We start from the raw sequence: 22556 nt of genomic DNA on the forward strand, positions 1-22556 counted from the left end.
AACAGAATTATTAGAAGTCAGATAATCGAGTGAATACACATGCTCACTCAATCATAATACACAGGATTTTGCATGTCATCGCAATTCATCACAATGACCATTAATACAACCAGAAGAAATGAACAGAAGATACATTAAAAGTGAATGCTAAGCACACAAAATGTAACTTGAAAAGAATGAACGAAACGGGCGGATGAATCGTGAAGCTTCAGAAATAGAGTGGCTATGGCATCACAGATTATGATCATCTCGTGGACATGAAATAAGGACCATAAGCATGAAGAAACGACTCACTATAGTAAATAATTGATTGATGGGCTGATGGTATATATTTATAAGAAGTTTTCTCAACATTAAGAGTTACATTTCTAAGTGACGGATTGAAATTCAAACTTGACAGAAGTATTGAACAACCAAACTTATCATTTTTTAGGAGTTTTAACTGGGTTTGTTTGTATTAAGCACAAATAACTCCATACACATATGTATATATTTCTAACAATTCATGTAAGCTAACGTTTTACAATAAATTAATTTTTATTTGTCATTTAACATTATTTCGTCAACTGTGAGCTAGCAATGACATGTGGTATATTGATATGAAAAAAGTGGGGTCTATTTATTGATATGTTGATGAAAACAATTAAGAGTACCAGTGGAATCGATTTACTGCACTATATTTTGCATATTGTAAAAATAACATTCCAACGTTTACGCGCAATCTTGTAAACAGAATAACAGAAAAAAATAACAAGCCAATGAGCCATAGAGATCATTCTAGTATGTGCACAAATATTATGAAGAAAATAATCACTGATTGGAGATCTGAAATTTCAAGTTTACAACAATTCTTATTTTGTATTTTATGACGGATAATGAAAACGTAAATAACAAATACAACCAACCATTTAAAAATATTAGTTTCTTGCCAATTTCACAGAAAAAAAGATTAAATTATATTCTAATAGATTGCTTAAAGTCGAATGACGAGGAGTCTGATGAAAAGTTAAAATTCATAAAATTAGGTTTACTCTAAGAATTGCTTGACAACAAAACATGGATATCATCCAAATAAACAACAAGTTGATCAACTTATTTACAAAATCACACATGGTATTTTTCTCTGTATGATAACCATGTATATTTATTTCGAAGGTAAATTAATCATATAATACAAAATTACTAACATCAATATTAGTAACAGTACACTAGCAGTAATTAAAAAGGAAATTTACGTAAAGTTGGCTTCGAAATACAATAGGATACCATATATATAAAGTCGAGTTTTTCCCGCATCTAATCTACAAAAGAACCTTTTACAGCCGAAAACAATCTCAGCTAGGAATTTTTGCTTTCAACATATGTAGAAAAATTTTAGCGGGTCGCAAAAGTGGGTCAGTTAATCAACCTACGACTCCTAATAAAGATTTACTTACTTTTAACACAAGTAAAAATTATCGATTTTCGATATCACAAGGGGTAGTAGGAACAATTTAGGTTGATTTTTATCATCCTTACGTACTTAGTATCAAATTAAAATTCAACATTACTATGAAGAAAGTATTCTACGAAACTAGTTGAAGAAAAAGAAACAGATAAGGATTGAAAACGTCGAATGATTATTGCAAACAGAAATCCAGCTGCAAAACTAACGAAACTTGTTGACTTTATGATAGCAAGCATTTCAAAGTTCTTCTGAAGTTTTATATGAAGTACTTTAGGTCGAAAGTTCCACTTTCTGATTCCTTTTTTGCTTACTTTTTCATATTAATTGCATTTTCTTGATAAATTCTAGATTGATCCGGCTCATTAGTAAGGAAATAAGAATGAGAAAAAAAACTAGCAACTTCAAAACAATGGTAAACTAACTTCTGTTATGACTCTCTTTTTTTGAACGTTGCTTTTGACTGACAGCTTTAGCGGGATCTTGAACTGGATGATTAGTCAATACTGGAGGTGTACTGAATAGATTCGAACTTGAAGAGCTATTCGGAGAGCAAAAGGCTTGATGGGGTGCAGAACTAGAAGTGGTAGTGGCTGAAAGTGAAGGTGCATAGATTGGTACTGGAGCAGTAGTTGGGGAATGAGAATTAGGTAAAAGCATTCCTAAACGTGTATTCTGTACATCGGAAGGACAGCATCCAGATTGAGTGGCAGGACTTAATACGATGGAACGAGATTTATTTGACGTAGAGGAGCTGGAATAATTGGTAGAATATGCATAGTGTGAATTATTTTTCTGATGACAATCCATTAAATCAGTGGTTGTAGGCATTGAACTAGCGGGAGAAGAGCTAACCATACCGCTATAAGTGGCAGTTGAACCTGGGATCAATGGAATTAAATGTCCGGGTTGTCCGTGGAAGGAAGAAGCCTGTGGCTGGTTGTGAACTGATGTGTTCCCAAAGGGCTGCCATGCGAAAACTGAATGTGGAGCCATATTAGGCGTTCCTTTACTGATTGGAGCGCTTGAACTGCCTTCTAAAGATGGCAGACGTTGTCCATAGTCAAACTAGAAAATGGAGAGAGAAAAGAAATGATAAGTACTGGGAAGAAGCGCAAAAAAGTAAGCAACACTTAAGTTAAGTTAGAAAAGTAAATACACTATCCTAAACAAACATTTTGTAGACGAAAATAATGTAGAAACAGGTACAACTTTATAGTGTTTGAGAGTTACAAGAAAAACTGAATTGCCTTCAATACATAGTATTTAGTATTTTCGCTATGACTTACCAGAGTTAAGAAACATTCGTAAATCAAACGATGGGATACATTAGAAAAATAACAAGAATGGAAAAATTGGACTACAACAGCTAAATATTGGACGCTTAATATAAATCCTCAACTGTAGTTTATATCTAAAGTAATTTGTTCCACATTCGACGACCAAGTAGTTTGAACTGAGTGAAAACAGGTTAATTTGGAAACATCTGATAGTATGTATAACACATTGTAAAAAATGTCTTGTTGAGAAGTCACTATTTTACAGAAGACTAAATGATATTTCACTTATCTGGGTGGTGGATAATGAAAAATACCAATATGAATGAGGAACTCGAAATATGGGATGACATTACCATTATTTCATGACCAACAAAAGATCGACTTGCCTTCTAATAGCCGAACACTAAACAGTTAAGAATTAGTGTGTAAAGCATGAAAATGCAATCTTGCTCTCTAAAGGTGAAGTGGATATATGAAATCATTACTTAATAACTGAAAGAAAAATATCAATGAACTACGAAACCAGAAAAATTATATATATATATATATATATATATATAAACTAACTCATTTACCTGGTACTTGGGCATGAACAACATTTTAAGTGTGAGGGTTGATGATGTCACTCGGTTGCACAAACAGAAGTAGGCTGAAGAGAGTTCGAACCTATAAATTGGTGGCTTGATATCGAACGCCTTAACCATCAGGGAACATATAGAACTACATACAACCTTATGTGAAGTAAGGAAATCATAAGGTTACCCACTACGAAATGATGGAAGATACTTGTATCTTCGGTGGACGCTTTTATTAATGTTAAGTCCTCTCAACTAGGTGGTTCTTTTGGGAAGTTTCCTCTGTTATCTCGGTGAAATCAACCATATATATGCACTATAACACCGATTTTTACGAAGTTGATATCGCAAAAGTCAAAACGTTCTACGTAAGCTGATAAGGCGTTTACTAAGCAAAACATACATACTAAGTGAATTGAGATAAACACATTATCATGCGGAAAACGAGATGTTTAATGTACTTTTACGGTCCCTTAAGCCAAACTTTACTGGTCTTAAATTGCGAAACCGTAGGTTCAAACTGTGATAGACTTGTTGAAGATTTATAACGTCAAGAGAAGTGGATCCAATGTTCAGGCGGTCAACTTTTATCCCCTATTTTCCAGTCCCAAACACTGTTCTACCTACTTTGGTTCGGGTAACCAGGTGGCATCACTATCCCTCACAGTTGGAGTGTAGCCTAAAACCCAGTACGTGAGTCTATGCGTGATAAGTTAATGGAAAAAAGCTAGGTCTCATAGAAGTTTATTTCATAATTAGGTCCAATACCTTGTGAAATGATAAATATAAATACATAACATTTATATTAATTAGAAAAAGTCATATTTTAATTAAGATGTTTCCATTGCATGAATATATGAAAAATTCGATATTAATGAGAATAAAAAATATAAATCATTTCAAAAACCGAATATCCTGTTATCAACAATTCGAATTTATAAAGAAACTCCCATAATTCAGTAGAGACCACGAAGTTGAAGTTGCCTAACAAGAAAACTACTGATACAACATTTAAAGTGAGTTTCAAATGTACACTAATCGTACGTTAATAAGCATAAACTTGAGGGATGTTTATTTATTAGATAGATCACGGGTAACAAAAAACAATAACTGATATTTCAGAGGCTTTGAACCAAATCAAAATGGGAGCTAAGTGTTCTTTTAAATATAACTATCATAATTGAGTAAACGCCTGATGAGATAATCTACAATCTAGCTTCTTAATATAACTTAGTGAAGTAAAGCAAAGAATATCATGCTTAGTTCCAAATTTAAAACGGATTACATCAAAAGATTCTAATGAAAAGCAATATTAAGTCTTCGAATGACTTGTAAACCTATATTTTATGAGCGAATTTAAATACATGCTTACAGTTAACAATAGATGATGTAATATGGCTACGAAATCACATCAAAAACCATTAAAAAAAACAAAAGAAAACGAAATGAAGAAATAATTTTAAAAATTACATGCTGGTAATTAAAATTAGATTAAACCAATTCGATGGGTTTTTCTTTTCTTAAAGTACACTATTTAAGTGCATAAGCGTAGTGTGTGTTTTCATTTAATTTTGTGTGCACATACGCGTATAAGTTAGCTTGTATATATGCATATATGTGCAAAAGACTATTGATTAATTTGAACAGTAGTAAATTGTAATAATAATAATAATAATAATAATAATAATAGTGCAAATATATTTATTGCTGACAATAAAAAGGGTCTTTCTCATTCAAAAAGACTATATTTTAAAAAAACACAATTCATATCTTTTTTTTCTAAAACACTAGAAAAGATAATTATCATAATTAGTAAATTAGTACTTTATATATATATATAGTTTGAAAATTGGCAGTTATCATCTCCTCCAACATTATTTTATGAATCATATGAGTTATGTTTTGATTCAATTAAATATCACCAGAAAAATGAAAGGAGAGAAAAAGCATAGAGTATATTATGACAGTGGAAGACAAAAAAGAGCAGAGTAGGAAAGGATAAAGTAAAAGAAAATCAGGAAGAAAGGAGGAAGTAGTAATGGCAAATCATTTCAGCGTGATGATGAACAGATACTGAGCGGGAAAAAAGTTGATGAATCCAGTTTTCTATATTGAATCATAAGTGATAAATTTAAAATTATATAATTATGACGAAAAATTAAATCTTGGAATTAATCTTGGCACATGTCGATAGATTTACACGGGACCAATCAATTTTAATTTAATATTACGTAAATTTACGCGTATAATTGAAACCAGTAATTAGACTTTATGAAAAATTACTGTGATGCTTTATTTATTCGAATTCTAAGGTTTTAAAAAAATCCGACATACTCCGTAGACCGAGATGCGTAACATACACCCCAGAATTTACAGTCGATTTAGAATAGACTAAAACACTGTTGTCTTTATTGAAAATATCATTAGCTTAAACATATTACGATTTCTATAAAAGCTATACGGATTAAAAAACAGCTTATTTTTTTTAAAATCACATTATTTGCGGGACAGATCTAATTTTATATATGAACGGTACATGAAGTAAATAGGTCAGGTCCATTTTCATAGCTCTTTGATGGTTTCTCTTAACTGATTACTATCAACAAAGGCATTAGAAATATCCTACGAATAATGATTTGAGTAAAAAGTATGTAAAATCGGATAATAGTGGGACTATCAATAATTAACAAATATTTTAACATATCAGACCGACTTCTATTATGAGACTGAACTTTAATGAAGCTAACAATAAAAGCATTGAGATTATTTCCTATTAGTAAATCGGAACTTTAAGTCAGGTAGTTACGTGTATAAATTTAAATCAATTGTTACGCGGGCTAAAAGAACCAAACATCGAACAGTTGATTAACACAAATTGTTTAACCCATACGGGTTTATGCAGAACGGATTTATTCCATATGAAATACAAGTAAATTGCTCTTGCGAATATACTTTTTAAGATCCTACAATCGACAAGTAGCTGATTTTATAATGCTCATTTTTTCCAAAAGAGATAAAGAGAACGAAAGGACGGGGTAAAAACTGGATTACAGGAGGATGTCAGTCTTTAAGAAGTTAATCCATACTATGGAGAGGGCATTAACAAAGATTTGAATAGAACATGAACTTTATTTTATTTCATTCAGTTTCCATCAGCTACTTACAACCTAGAATATTTTAAAATCAAAATTATCGTAAAAGATATTGTATTTATACTACTGAAATGGATTAGATGTCAATATGTATCATTATGGGAAAATGGCGATTAGAACAGAAGTAATCAGATTAATAAAATATAGAAAATGTTGCAAACAAGGACTATTCGAAAGAGGATTGCAGAACATCAGAATAGCAATTTAAGTTTATAGAGCTAAAATATCATTTGATTACGCAACGAAGTAGATGGTAATATATATATTCCCATTTAACTAATTTCACTGGTATATGTATTTTAACTTTGGTGATAATTTTTATTCTACAATACCACAGGTTGTGGATCGATAAGGGGAACGCAACAAAACAAAATAAATTCACGTTATTCTGCCCAAAAATATAAATATGAGAGAATAACAGGTTGATTGAGTGTACTGAGAACAATGTATGCTGAACTTTTTTATGTACACAGTTTTTTAGCACGGACTTTCACATTCATCTGAATATAAAATACTGACCTTAATAAGAACAAAATGAAAGATATATACTGGTCAGGACGTGAGATCGTATAGTTCTATGAAGACTTTTGGTTAAATGTGACAAGTCAATTAACATTCATAATCAATACATAACCTTACAAAATGTTTGTTAGCCAAAGTTTTCAAACCACATAGTTTAAACTAACTGGTCAATAAATTTATGAACAGACACCATGTTTTGATTTGTACACTCATAGCTAGCAGTCGAAGTAGATGCTGACAAAAAAAACATGGAAGATTAAGTACCAAAGTTTTTATGTGATACATCTTAAGGTGGATATAAGTAAATACTGATTCATCAAACAGAATCATAGTGACAATGAAAACTTGAATGCTGCTAAAAAGATTAATTTAATACGAATAAGTGATCGCATATATATATATATATATATATATATATATATATATACACGCAACGTCAGGACTTACTGTTTAACAATGGTTAAATACATACAACTTAATTATTACACTCATCAAATACGCATAAGCATCTAAAAATCTTTTTTTTTCTTAACATATAAATCAAATTAGCAGTACATGTCATTAAATTTTTCACACAATTTGAGAGAATTGCAATAGTCAAATTAAATCAATATGAAATATTGACTTGATTAAATTTATAAAAAAAATTTTTTTGTTTTATTTAGTAGCAATTCGCTCTTCTAATACTTCATTTTCATATTGCGCATATATACATGCGTGAATCATTCTGATCACTGTAGAGTAAAATAATGATGGACATAAATAGCATTATTATCATTATTATTATTAATGGAAGATTCTGGTTCTTTTTTAAGTAACTCAATAAACTATGACAAGATATTAGTTCGTCCTTGTGTGCCCAGGGCTGAGAGAGTAAGATGAAAATAATAATAAATTCTCGGTTTTTAGTGTGAAAATGGGAACAACAACATGAAATATTATGTGACGGCCATCAATTACCATTAATGATGCTGACTAGGTTGAACTCCACCAGTCACCCCTTTTAACTGAAATTAGAAGAAATATTCTTATAGTCCCTTGTAACGACATAGTGCTTTCTAGGTCTGTATAAAACTTTTATGAACATTGAACTTAGATTTCTAATATACTGCCATTTTCACCGCTAAAACTACTGGTCTTCCTATTTTGCTTGTTTTATGCCTGTCACTTGAGCTGTTGTCTTTTTTAGGCATTCTACAGATCACGAGTGAAGTATTTCACATGGAGATATAAAATATGAACGGAAAAGATAGAAAATAATGGTCATCAACTAGGGGTCTCTCCACCCACCACAGGGCAGCTACAACATATAGCTATAAAAAATCACACTATCTCATAGCTGGAAAATTTGAATGCTAAATAGTGTTCTAATTTAATAACACAGGATTTGTGAATAAGTCGGATTTACTTATCAATGAAACAGAAATATACTTTTCAAAATGTAGAGGTACAACATACTTGTTCGAGTACCCAAACAACTTTGCTTCCCAAACTTTTGCACAGATACTTCGGTCCTTTAACTTTATTCTACAGCCTCCACAATTAAAATATTTATAAAATGCACGCCATGGATGTTAGTTAGATTAACTGAAGTCAGTTCTATTAGTTTGTCTATATTATCGTAAACAATTGAAGTTTTTTTCAATTAGTGTATGCCATGTTATGACACAGGAACATTTGATTTAAACCCAACCGTTACTAGAATCTATAAGCACTTTTCACTCATTTAATTGTTTTTTTCCATTACGTATAATTTGTCACAAGTGCATCATACCTAAACTTTGCACATCGATGATAGTCAACACTCTAACATACATAAACATGAAATTAAGATTATGCTTGAAACCAAACTGTTAAAGTTAAAACATTTGAGGAGTGGTTGGTTGGTCCTATAGACCAATTACTTATTGTAGAGCCAAACATTCAAGCTCGTATAATCGACTATATCAAAATATGAACAATTGTCTCATGCTTTATCATCAAGACAAGGTATAATCAGAGTTCAAGTTATTACCTTATATCTGAGATTTATCTACTTCGTTAAATTATAAAGTCAACATAAAGGTAATTAATATTCGTCACTAAGTTTGCTTGTTCATAAGAAATAAAGATGGATACGTGAAAATACATTTGAAAAAAAGGTAAGAACAAAAAAGCACTTTTACTAGTTTTATGACATTTCATTGATTTTTTTCTTTCTTTAGATCTGAACTTTAAGTGATCTGAATATAGACAAAATGTGCACTGTGTACAGCAATTAATGCAGATTGTTTTAACAAAGAAGAAAAAGTAGGTGAATTTGTGCGCTAGCAACATAATAACAATGGTAATGATTGTTATCATAATATAAGAAAGTGAACAGATGAACACAACAAAAACAAAATACACAGACACATTCGTTAACAAATGTCCACAAATACATGGAAGAATTAATATGGTTAGAGAAGAGAATAAAAGGTACTTGTTTATTATTGCGACAAAACCATCAATACAATTGTTGTTCGTGCTAATGATACCAATAAGTGGACAACTACGAAACTATCATGCGATGATAATTGAGGTGATAGTAATAATAACTTATTATTATCATAAACTAGGGAGTACTTTAATAAAAATTTTCAGAACCTTGTACTCTTAGGCATATTTAGTTGCAGAAAGAAAACTTTTAAACAACAATAAATCTTCATTGTGTTAAGATGACAATATCAATTTCAGATTACTCAAATGATAAAATATATTTACTCTCTCAACATAAATTGGCTTGTTCGTACTATAAAAGCGAGATAGACAAAAATTGAGAACGAATGATTTTTTTTGATAGAAAAAAAAATTAATAGTCAACTACAAACGACAAGACTGTGTCAAGGATAAAGTACAAAATTGATACATATTATTTGACTGAGACAGAGCCTAACCTTGAGTAATAGTGCATTTGATTAAGTTGAGATACACCGAGACAGAAGCTACGTAAGAAAAATAATTTTAAGTTTACATAAAAAGAAGACAAAAATAAATGGATGTAGAATAGTATTTCTGGATATCCGTTATGAGCTACAAAAGTCAGTTATTTTTAGTATCTTATTTAAGGCAGGTAATGGGCCTAACATTTCTTACATAGCTCAAGTTAACAGCAGGTCTTTATGAGGATTGATGGCACATTGTAGTAAAGTAAATCAAAAGCCTTTTCTAAACTACATGAATAAAAGTAGCGATCAAATATGTTCATTGGCAAACCAATGGTTTAAGCCATGACGACCTTGATAAAACCGCATCTGAGTGTTTATATAGTTCCATAGAAAGCCTGAGTACAAAAGCAAAGGTCAACCTTCCCTAACCCAAACAACGTTTATCATGGCAAAAATGTTAAAAGGAATTTTAGACAAGCTTATTTGCATTTTTTAATGAAAATATTGACTGGTTCTCTCAGTGAAAAGGAAGAAGATAGAAAAACCTGTTGGTGCAATTCTAGTAGTTACTATCCATGGCATTTAAATACATTCATCGATTACCCCAAGGTCAAACATGTGCACTTTACGTATTATTTGGATGTCCTATATAGTGACCAAACATTTAGCATAAATCAAACTACATATATGCAGAAATATTGGTGTAGATATATATACCAACAGCGATACACACAAAGCCGGTTGTTCTATTTCTGACAAAAGTTGGACCAATTGTGGGACAATAACCTGGATTAAGTACATATCACTTTAGCTTGGCAAGGTCATACGTGCATTTGCACAATATATACACGAATACTAATCCAATTTCAATTATTATAAACAAACCAAAACTACACAGGTCGTACGACTATGGATACAGGGTCCTGAAGGTAAACACTGGTAACAGTAGGAGAGGTTGTGTAAACCACAAAAAAAGGATTTTCCCTGTCCAGTAATTGCACATTGAGAAAACCTAGTTTACATCAGACCATGAGTTGTTCGATTAATTCAAGTGGCAAATCTCATGAATGAGAAACACGCTGAAAAAAAGTGACCTTAGATTCAATACAAAAAAATGTAGCACCAAAATTGTAAATTACTTTACGTTCTGTGATCTAATATCTACTTCGAAAATGATTAGATCACGAGATCCCATAATTTTGGAGTTTAAAAAACTCTGACAATTCATTTGGAAAATCATAACAGCTGGCCTACCCACTGCTTTTTCAAAGAACAAAAAATTAACTGCCATAACTGGAATTCAGATCATTCGGAAAACAAAAACCCTAAGTCGGTAATTCTAAATGACTTCTATGAGACCACTAACATAAAGTTTTCATCATGCAGTCTGAAAAGTTACACGTGAATGCTTTTCAAAAATGATGCTTCAGTTACCTAATTATTAAGCAGACATCCTGAAAATTTAGTAACTTGAGAACTTACTGAGGTCACAGAAAAGTGATATACAAAACCCACTGAAGTTATATCGCTAAAATTTGAATCCGATGTGCTAAAATTTTGTGTATCAACTATAAGATGAGAATTTCAAAACCTACTCACCTACATTCTTTTATGATCACAGAATCTTACGTCATAAAACAGGCATCTGCAGAATGATACAGTTGCTACGAAAACGCACACTTTAACCAAAAGTAGTCACCAAACTTCTGAAATGTAGAGTACATGGAAATATCCCACCCACCCACACAAAATTTGATAGATCGGACTATATATCATGATGAAAAAACAGAACAATATTAAAGTTAAAAGTCATTTAGCCCTACTTAATTCGAACACAAAGAACTAACTACGGGGTTTGGTGTGAAAATCCGCTTCACCTACACCGGCTTTGGAGGCCTGGCAGTATGGCTGTAACTAGAACATAAACCTGAACTCAAAAGAGATAAACTAGAAATTAATTTAAAAACAAATTTGGTATGAAGGAGCTCTAACACGCAAAAGCAATTTAGTTCTGAATATCAACAATGCGAAAATACCAAGTTATAGTAGCGAAAAATATTACGCTTCTTGACCAGATTGGTGGCTACAATGACCTAGTAGTATGGTTAATAGTGCCCTTGGATTTGGAACGATTCGAAAAGGTTCCAGGTATTAGTGATGACCGAAGAATTATGGCGCACATATATTCAAATTAATTCTAAACCAAACTAAATGTAAGCCAATACTCAAAATACAATTGTGATTGAGATTAGTCAATTATTTAAAACGACTTGAAAACACTACGTTTATCTTGAAAAAAAATCACACTCACACGAAATACAGAAATCTTGTACATCGAACAGCTAGCAAACTAACCCCGGTCTTTCGTAATTTTCTGTTAAAAATAGTTATACTTCAGGCACTTAATATTAAGCACATGTATTTGTAGTATCAAATGACAACCTAGTCACTAAATTTTAAAAGTTAGGTTGGCACAAAAAAGTGGCATTTTTCCTTATTCAGGCCCCCAAATGCCCTGGTACGGCCGAGTGGGGAGAGTCCACTCTCTCTCGGAATGCTCTCACATGACTACGCGTATACGGTCACTGACAAGGAAGTCCTACTCACTGTCTTCTCGCGGTGATGCTGTTGTTTACCGAATTCAGAGGACAAAAGCGAATGTCCGACGCTTAACCCAGGTTAGTGGATATGGAGAATTCACCTAGACGAGTTGGAAAACCCCGATTCCAAACCAATGGTTCACATGGGCTCCAGGATCATAAGGGAAAAAAATGGCGTGCATATGAACCAATTATTGGTCACCGGCTACCATGAGACTGCATCTTCTGACGTTGCCCCACTGACTTGTGGATCAGACCTTTAGGTCGAACGCTCCGGGCGTGGCTCCCTAAGAAAACCACCTGCTTCAGTTTGGGCACCCGGTCAGTATCACAGCCCACATATAAATCAAGTGACTTGTGTGGCACATATGTATTCTGTGCTCCTTTGTGCCAATATTTATATGTTCAAATAAATAAATAAGTTCTCATTCAGTGAATAATTACCCTACAATAATTTGTTTTATAGGTCAGTCTCAACCTAACTAACTTAGTAACAACTTCTCAAACTGTAGGCAAGTGATCCTGAATAGGTTAATACTGCTTTTGGTCATTATCGTATAAACGAAGTTATGATCTACTAAACCGTAAACAAGGTCTGAGAGTGAAACAATAATTATTTATAAACAAATATTGCTGTTAAGTGCAGTATTCTAGCAAGCATTAAAGAGCAGTGACGTTAAGCAGGCGAGTGAGCGTGCAAGTCGAATGAGAGAGCAAGAGAGTGACCGGGTCAACGAGCGAGACAACGAGTCGGTGAATAGGATTAAGATGTACATATATATACACAGTGAAATGAATGAATCATCGAATCAATTAAGCGATTAATAGTAAGTCAGTCAGTCAGCTACAACGTAGGACCAGGCACATATATGCATCGGTCCAAGTTGCCATACCTCGTTAGCACAACAAGATCAACACCGGATTCATAGAAGTAGTTTATTTAGTGGAGGTGGTAGTATATAAAGAAAGATTGTATATAAGGATATAGTATAGGAAGGAAGAGAGATATGAAGCAATTTTAATCTCAAGGTTTAAGGGAAGATAAAGAGTGTATACACCTACGCCATTGTGATCGATTCTGAGCCATGTCACCTAGAGTCTCCAACCATTGGTTACGATAGTCACGCGGACCCCAACCAGGTAGTCTGTATCTGCCAACATGGCTCAGACTAGAAGTTAGTGACTTCAAGCACTGATGCCATGTTTTGGTTTGGCCGCCTCTAACTCTCTTCCAACCATCCCCAATAATAGTCATCATAGCGCGTTGTGGTAATCGGTGTTCAGGCATACGTAACACGTGGTCCAACCATCTCAGTCGATGAAGATTCATGACCTCATCAACTGATTTACCATCGTTCCCTAATACCCTGCGTCTAACCTCACTATTACTTACCCGGTTATCCCACCAGATGCGAGCAATATTTCTAAGACATCTGTGGTCAAATACTAGTAACCTATGAGTATCTTTTACTCTTAATGGCCATGTTTCACAGCCGTAAAGTAGAACAGAGCGAACTGATGCGCAGTATACTCGTCCCTTAATTGATAGACGGATATCTCGTCTTCGCCATAGGTGACGTAAGTTGGCAAAAGCCAAACGAGCTTTTTGAATCCGTGCTGAGATTTCGTCAGACACCAACCCATTAGGGCTGATCAGACTTCCAAGATAAGTGAAGTTGTCGACGCGTTCGACTACTTCACTCCCTATCCTTAGTTCAGGTGTTGACGCAGGCCAGTCCTGGAGTAACAATTTACATTTGGATAGGGAGCAAAATATGTGCGTAGGCAGTAAACAATGCTCAAGCGTACATAATAAAGGTACAATAGTATAGATAGGTTGTTATTCTACGAATGACTGTCCGTTACATAAGTTAACAAAAGGGCTTAACCAAATTAGATGTAAACAAACTCAACTGTATGTGAGCTGCTATGACCTAAAACTCTAACGCGATATCTGTAAATAAGCTGTTGAAGTGGTTTACTTTATTGAACTTGTACAGCTACAGACATTTACTATTGACCTAGCATATTTCTGTATAGAAAAATGAACAAACTGTGTGAGACTTGATAAATAATAAAGCAGGGAACCACTAAAATATTTGTTCAAGAAATGATGATAGACCAAACGCTTTTAGAGGAGATTGTATTAAGCAGACAACTAGGCTTCAAGAAATCTAAAGATGAGACGAATAATCGAGCTTTCTCACTCTACTGGTGTCTAACAAAAATATTTAAAGCATAACATATTAACTAGAATACATAGCTAGTAAATATAGCCGTCACATGTTATCTGACCCATAAACTTTAGCATGAATTGCAAAAAGCGTTTCAGTCCTTTAATTAAATCCTGACCTTTTATATAATACACGTGATTAAATTGACATATCAGTTAACAATATTTTCCACAATCACAGAACCCATCAGAGAGTTAAAGACATAAGATTGCAAAACTTAGTGAGGAAAATGATTAAGAAATTCTAACTGTAGATTTATACTTACAACATTTTTGTTAAACATTATGCAAAAGTACTCAACACAAAAACATTCGAAACTGAAAATCGTACAAAATTTCAAATACTTAAAAAACAAATAACACCAATAAGCGACCAATTGTATAAAATATAATAGATATAGTGGATGTATAACGACTAATTATTTATTCATGAACTTTGAATTAACAAAGGTACACTAAGGAAATCAAGTATTTAACAACATTCTTAGTTCCTGTGTACTTTCACGTTCCCACACCTCTCTCCTTGATCCTTTATCAAATAATCCGTTAGTAACTTAGAGACAAACTACCTTATTAATAGGTTATTCTTTTGGTTTGTATTCTGTTCGAATTTTACAGGAGCTGTGTCCGAACTAATGCTCCATTGCATTCATGCTTTAATTTGTAACTTCATCCACACAAATTAACTTGACCACAATTCCCACTGTGGTGACGGGTAGACCATTAGTTTAAGTCGAATCTTGCTTTTTATGACCGATATTATGGTCAATAACACCAGCTACGACCATCAAAAGTAATTAGTTAAAAATACCAGGAGGAAGAAATACTAACACTACCAAAAACCATATTATTGTCAAGCTTCTTGCCTCGTTGAATAAATAGAAAAAATTTATTATTATTATTATTATTATTATTATTATTATTATTTAAACAGATAAGGAAGCACCAGATAAATATGCGACGCACAAATCTCATTCGATTTGTGTGAGAGCTGTGATACTGCCCGGGTGCCCAAACCGAAGCAGGTGGTTTTCTTAGGGGGCCACACCCCGAGCCTTTGACCTAAAGGTCTGATCCACAAGGCAGTGGAGCATCGTGAGGAGATGCAGTCCCATGGTAGCCGGTGACCAACGATTGATTCATGCGCCATTTGTTCCATCAGGATACTGAAGCCCATGTGAACCATTGGTTTGGAATCAGGGTTTTCCAACTCCCCTAGGTGGACCCTCCGCGTCCACCAACCCGGTTAAAGAGCCGGACATTCGCTTTTCGTCCCCTCACTTTCGTAAACACCTCCACCACGAGAAGGCAGTGAGTAGAACTTCCCTGGCAGCGGCTATATACGCGTGGCCATGTGAGAGCATTTAGAGAGAGAGAGCGGACTCTCCCCACTCGGCCGTACCAGGGCATTTGGGGGGGTTGCATTGCTGACATTTAATCAAAGATAAAGAGGACAAACTAGTTAATGAAGCCATAAAGCTATATCGACTGGAGTGACTGAAATGTTTGATGCACATTCAATCACCACTTCGGTGTGTTGTGGTGGATAACATAAGAGCATATCAAAAGAAATCTGAAGGTGAGACCAAGATTTGGTATCAAGTAAGTAAATCGTCAACATTTGAATCGAACAGTACGGCTAAGGTCTGGAATTAATGGTTAGGATCTCAAAGCTCAAAGTCAGTCACAATAGGTACATATGCATTTAATTTCAATCTTACTTTAAACACTGAACTTTAAACATTGTTCTATGCAAGTCACTATACAAAACCATTCAATTGCTTTTCTCATCGCTGATTCGATTTTGATGTGCTCACGAGAATGAGGGTAACTTGAACTGATATTCACTTGCTGCAGGTCCTAGTTCGTTCGTTTTTCAACCGCAGAATAGACACGAGTAACTAATGGGCTACACCTCTATAAATTTGGTCTGAACTGGACTAATTAAAAATATGATTTCCCAGGTCTTTAAGAAGTAGAACTTATCAAAACGCAGAGGTAAGAAGTTACTGAATGAGGTTTACAGCTATATATTTAGTTTCCTACAAATTCATCCAAATAACAAATCCAAAAGCCCTTTAGAAAGGGATATTTTAAGTCTGCATTCATAAACGCTGACCACCATGGCATATGTTTCACTTGTTTTATTCCGAGAACCGATATCCTACAAGACAAATGCCTGAATGGCGTATGGAAAAATTGATACGATCAGTCACTCTAAATAGATTACTTTGATATTCTTTTACGACATACTGGAAAGATATTTATTACGAAGGCTTCTTATTCAAATTGAATAATGATTACAATTCAGATTAGCACGTATTTAACACTATTTGGCATGAGACTAAGTTTTGGTACACATGGTTTGATGAAGACGCTGACAAAACCCAGTCATCCAATAGCCCTAAGTAACCACGGAACGATTTTAAAGATGAGTTTTGCTCCCCATAAGTCGCAAGTATCACTTCGAAACTAATGATTGAGTGTGGAGTGGTCGAGCTAGCTGACTACTTCATCTTGGAAATACTATCAACTGTGATCGGTGTGTCTGACGAAATATCACGGATTTCGAAAGGTAGTTCGAATTTTGACAAATTCTACCATGTAAGGCGTAGGCAAGACATCCTCCACCCAATTAATGGTCGAATATACTCCATAGCGGTTGGTTTTGTTCCACATTATGGCTGCGAAACGAGTTTTGAAAATAGAAGCTATTTAATCACAGATACCTTTGAAGCAATGCTCATCTACGTCGGGACTGGCGAGTGGACAATGATAAGGTTAGAAGCACAGTACTGCTTAAAAACAGCAAATAAGCTTGAGGTAGTTAGTCTTCATCAACTGAAGTGGTTGGGGCATGTGTTACTTATGCCCTATCATCTCTTACCCTGACGCAAGATGTTTTCTGATGTCAGTTGGAAGAAAGTTAGGAGCAGCCAAACAAAGACGTGGCATCAGTCGGCGACTATTGATGAATCCAGACTACTTATTTAGAGTGTGAGTGACTACTAAAACAATAGTTGGAGACATCAGATAATATGGCTTAGAGTCGTTCGTATTGGTGCATATGTATTTACTCCTGGTTTTTCCCTTAGATCGTGATTTCTAAAATTAACTTATACTTTTAGTTCTGCAAATTCTTTTGAAATCCCATATTTTATTCTTAGTCTTTTGTGCTACAAATGGTACTGCTACTACTCTTAGTACCATTTTAGTAACTCCATATCGCTGTGGTACTATGACGTGACAACTTGAACCGATGCATATATTTGGCAAGTTGTATGACTGGCAATCTAAGAACAGTTACATGTTCCTATTTCACATGAACAGGACTCAGTGGCCGAGTGGATAACGCGATGGCGTTTGAAGCGAGGGTACTGGGTTCGAGTCCCAGAGTGAACATCAACTCTGAGATGCAGGTACATCCAGCTGACGAGTCCCAAATGGGACGAAACGCGCGTCCTGGATTCCACTGCTAGTTGCCCCCAAATGCCCTGGTACGGCCGAGAGTGGGGAGAGTCCACTCTCCCTCTCCAAATGCTCTCACATGGCCAGCGAATATATAGCCTCTGCCAGGGAAGTTCTACTCACTGCCTTCTCGTGGTGGAGGTGTTTACGAAAGTGAGGGGACGAAAAGCGAATGTCCGGCTCTTTAACCGGGTTGGTGGACGCGGAGGGTCCACCTAGGGGAGTTGGAAAACCCTGATTCCAAACCAATGGTTCACATGGGCTTCAGTATCCTGATGGAACAAATGGCGCATGAATCAATCGTTGGTCACCGGCTACCATGGGACTGCATCTCCTCACGATGCTCCACTGCCTTGTGGATCAGACCTTTAGGTCAAAGGCTCGGGGTGTGGCCCCCTAAGAAAACCACCTGCTTCGGTTTGGGCACCCGGGCAGTATCACAGCCCACACACAAATAAATGAAATGATGAATTCTATTGACGATACTATTCTCGCTCATATTAGAAGCAAGACAATTTACACTATTATTATTATTACCATTATTATTATGATTATTATTATTATTATTATTTACTACGTCGCTTTTTCACTCCCTTTATTCCCAAATTGTGTATCCTTCCTTTCCAACTTATGCAGTAGCTCGCCCATGGTGGAAACTCTGTCCTATCTAAACGATCTCCAGTCACTGTCTGGTTGAAAGTGAATGCTTCCACCGATTACGAATACTGAAGCAGTCTTTCTGAAACCACGTACGCCGTTCAAGCTGGCTTCCTTCAACGTTCGCACACTAATGCAGATCGGACAACAGATGGGGCTGGCCATGTCTTTAGAAAGTCTTAATGTTGATGTTTGCTGCCTATCCGAGACCCGTATTCAAGACTCTAGTGAAGTACTACAAATTCGTTCTCCATCTGTCGCTTCGAAAAGCTTGTTTCACGTGCGCTTATCCGGGGACTCTGTGGCATCTTCGTCTGGTCTTGCAGGCGTTGGTGTTGCACTAAGCGCTAGAGCTGAGGCAGCACTAATCGATTGGATCCCCATTAACAGTCGGTTATGTGCTGTTAGATTAGAAAGTTCCATCAAAGTGAGAAGAAATCGGCGTGAGAATCGGTGTCTTTTCGTCATCTCCGCCTATGCCCCGACAGATTGCAGCCCGGATGCAATCAAGGATGAGTTTTACCATCAGTTAACAGTTCTTCTCGAGAAAGCGCGTTCGACAGATATTGTAGTATTAGCCGGAGACTTGAATGCTCAGGTCGGGCATCTAGGCACAGAAGAGAGTCGTTTAGGTGGCCGATGAGGACTTGTTGGTCGCAGGACAGATAACGGGGACCGTTTGCTGCAACTGTGCACAGACCACAACCTGTTTCTGACTAGCACTAACTTCCGGCACAGTCATCGCCGGTGTGCCACCTGGCGTCCTCCCTCTGCATCTCAAGCCTGGACTCAGATTGATCACATCGCGATTAGCTACCGCTGGCGTGGTTGTGTACAAGACTGCCGCTCCTTTTGGAGTACCTATCTGGAGTCTGATCATGCCCTGGTCTGCGCCAATCTCACCTTACTTTTCAGTGGCCGAAGGATTGACCACCACCAACGGATCGATGTTGGTAAACTGGCTGCAACTTCTGTTGCAAGTAAGTATCGAGCGGAGCTAGCCTCTAGGCTAGCTACCATCCCATCGAAAAGTATAGATGAGCATTGGTTGCATCTTCACGACGCCATGAGAATGGCGAGTAAAGCCGCTTGCGGCTTCGCGAAACGTCCCGCTTACAAGCACTAGGTTTCTTCTGGCTCCTTACAACTGATGGAAGCCTGTCGGTCTACTCCGGGTGACCGTGAGTTTGACCACAAACGAAGGCTGTTACGTGATGAAATCGGGCAAAGCTTGCGTAAGGACCGAGAAGCCTGGTGGTCGGAGCGTGCTAATGAGATGGAAGCAGCAGCTGCATCTGGTAACTGCCGGAAGCTCTTCCAACTCATCCGAGCCACTGGCAGCAAGAAGTCTGGTGTGAGTGAAACAATCTACGAGGATGACGGGATGCCAATCACTAACATCTCTCGACGTCTTGGACGATGGGCGGAATTTTTCGAAGGGCAGTTCAACTGGCCTGCTGCTCCGGCAACATCAACCAGATTGTCCTGCTCTCCATGGCCGGTGACGACTGATCCACCAAACGAGGCGGAAGTCCGCAAGGAACTCCAACTCCTGAAGCGCTACAAATCACCGGGCCCAGATGACTTACCTCCGGTTCTTTTTAAAGATGGTGGTGACTTTCTGGCTAAGGAACTGACGGTGTTGTTTGCAAAGGTTTGGGAGCAAGAAAGTGTTCCAACATCATGGAATGAGTCAATAGTCGTCCCTATCTTTAAAAAGGGTTCACGTTGTTCCTGTAACAACTATCGTGGGATAAGTCTACTTCCGATTGCGTCCAAACTATTGGCTTCTGTCATTCTTCGTAGGTTGTTTAAAACCCGAGAACGATTGACTCGCGAGGAGCAGGCTGGTTTTCGTTCTGGTCGAGGATGTATTGATCACATCTTCACCCTCCGCCAAATGTTAGAACACCGTCATACTTATCGCAGGCCAATAATCGTAGTGTTTCTTGATATCAGGGCTGCCTTCGATTCGTTGGACAGGACTGTTCTCTGGGATTGTCTATTGAAGAATGGTGTGCCTGAGAAGTTCATTAACATCTTAAAGGCCCTGTATACGAACACCTCAGGCAGAGTGAGGGCATACAACCACCTTTCTCCTTTGTTTCATTCGAGCAGCGGGGTTAGGCAGGGTTGCCCGATCTCACCATTCCTCTTCAACTTTGCCATCGATGACATCCTGGAAACAGCTCTGATGGATGTAAGTAATGGCGGTGTGGATATGTTGCCTGGAGAACGACTTCTCGACCTCGAGTATGCGGATGATATTGTCTTACTGTGCGATAATGCCCAAGGCATGCAATCCGCACTTAATCAGTTGGCAATCAGTGTCCGCAGGTACGGCATGTGCTTTGCACCCTCCAAGTGCAAAGTACTCCTACAAGACTGGCAGGATTCTCATCCTGTACTCACCCTGGATGGTGAGCAGATTGAAGTAGTTGAGAAGTTCGTGTATCTAGGTAGCTATATAAGTGCTGGTGGTGGCGTGAGTGATGAGATTGATGCATGTATAACGAAAGCCAGAGCGGCTTATGCCAATCTGGGCCATCTTTGGCGCCTTCGTGATGTTAGTCTGGCTGTAAAAGGTCGGATTTACAACGCGTCGGTGAGAGCAGTTTTGCTCTATGCTTGTGAAACCTGGACTCTCCGAGTTGAGGATGTTAGACGTCTCTCTGTGTTCGATCATCGTTGTCTCCGAAGGATTGCTGACATACAGTGGCAACACCATGTTAGTAATGCAGAGGTTCGGCATCGTGTGTTCGGGCGCAGAGACGATAATTCAATTGGTGTCACCATCTTGAAACACCGACTTCGGTGGCTTGGACATGTTTTACGAATGTCGTCCCAGAGACTTCCACGTCGTGCATTATTTGCCGACTCTGGGACTGGTTGGAAAAAGCGGAGAGGAGGTCAGTGTATGACATGGTGTCATGGCATGAAAGAAAGCTGCAAAGGGCTAGCTTCTGTTGGACCTTCACGACTCCCTGGATGGGGTCCGAGAGATGGTGCAACACAGTGGCTAGAGACGTTATCAGATATGGCTCAGAATAGAAGCCAGTGGCGGTCCTGCTGCAACCTTCTTTTACTTTCTACATAAAGAGTGGTTCTAACTTTCTTAACTGAAAGAGTCTTCTGGTTGTACATTTCAGTCCGCCTTACCTTTTCATCCCTTCTCTTCCTACTTTCATTATTTTGTGTGGCGCATATGTATCTGGTGCCCTTTTGTACCAATATATGTGTTTAAATAAATAATAAATAAAAATAACAAGGATATCCACTTTCACAACAAAATACAAAGAAAAACTCTTTACGATTGACGACTATACTAATATACTCAGCAACTCGTTATTATATAAAAATAACTATGAACCAACCTATACGCGAGGAACCAGATAAAAGTGATATATTAACCCTCACTGACTGGGATTGTTTAAATTATTTGTTTTTAATATCTACTGGGCCCAGTTAAAGAACTCAGATTGCATGAAATTTCAACGGAGCTCTAATAGTTAAAGTTCACAAAATCACAGCTGTAGGAGGGAACCAAGTTCACTGATTTGGTTATCTTCAACCACTAACTTCTTGAGACAAGAGTAAAAATTAAACTGATCTATTGTTTTGGGTCGCATGTTATTTAGCATACGTTTATCAGGCATCAGCATATGATCAGTCACAAAGGTCTCAGGATTACGACAGTAACAGGAAATTGATAAAAGATG

At 36.6% G+C, this 22556-nt stretch overlaps 1 protein-coding gene and 1 non-coding gene across 2 annotated transcripts in view; one reads left to right on the forward strand and one right to left on the reverse strand.

The window, feature by feature from the left end:
* Smp_160710 (putative upstream stimulatory factor) overlaps nt 1–22556 on the reverse strand; it is a gene marked incomplete at its 5' end in the record, with an annotated part of 34031 nt that overhangs the window by 10215 nt on the left and 1260 nt on the right. The window contains one exon of the mRNA XM_018794516.1: nt 1870–2512. Within this exon, the coding sequence (XP_018648921.1) occupies nt 1870–2512 (643 nt within the window). The remainder of the gene's footprint in view (nt 1–1869; nt 2513–22556) is intronic.
* Nucleotides 18047–18112, forward strand: Smp_tRNA_01076_Gln_TTG.1.1. The gene has a single exon. It is a non-coding gene (tRNA).

Source organism: Schistosoma mansoni, chromosome 1 (assembly GCF_000237925.1).
Source record: "Schistosoma mansoni strain Puerto Rico chromosome 1, complete genome".
Lineage (NCBI taxonomy): Eukaryota > Metazoa > Platyhelminthes > Trematoda > Strigeidida > Schistosomatidae > Schistosoma > Schistosoma mansoni.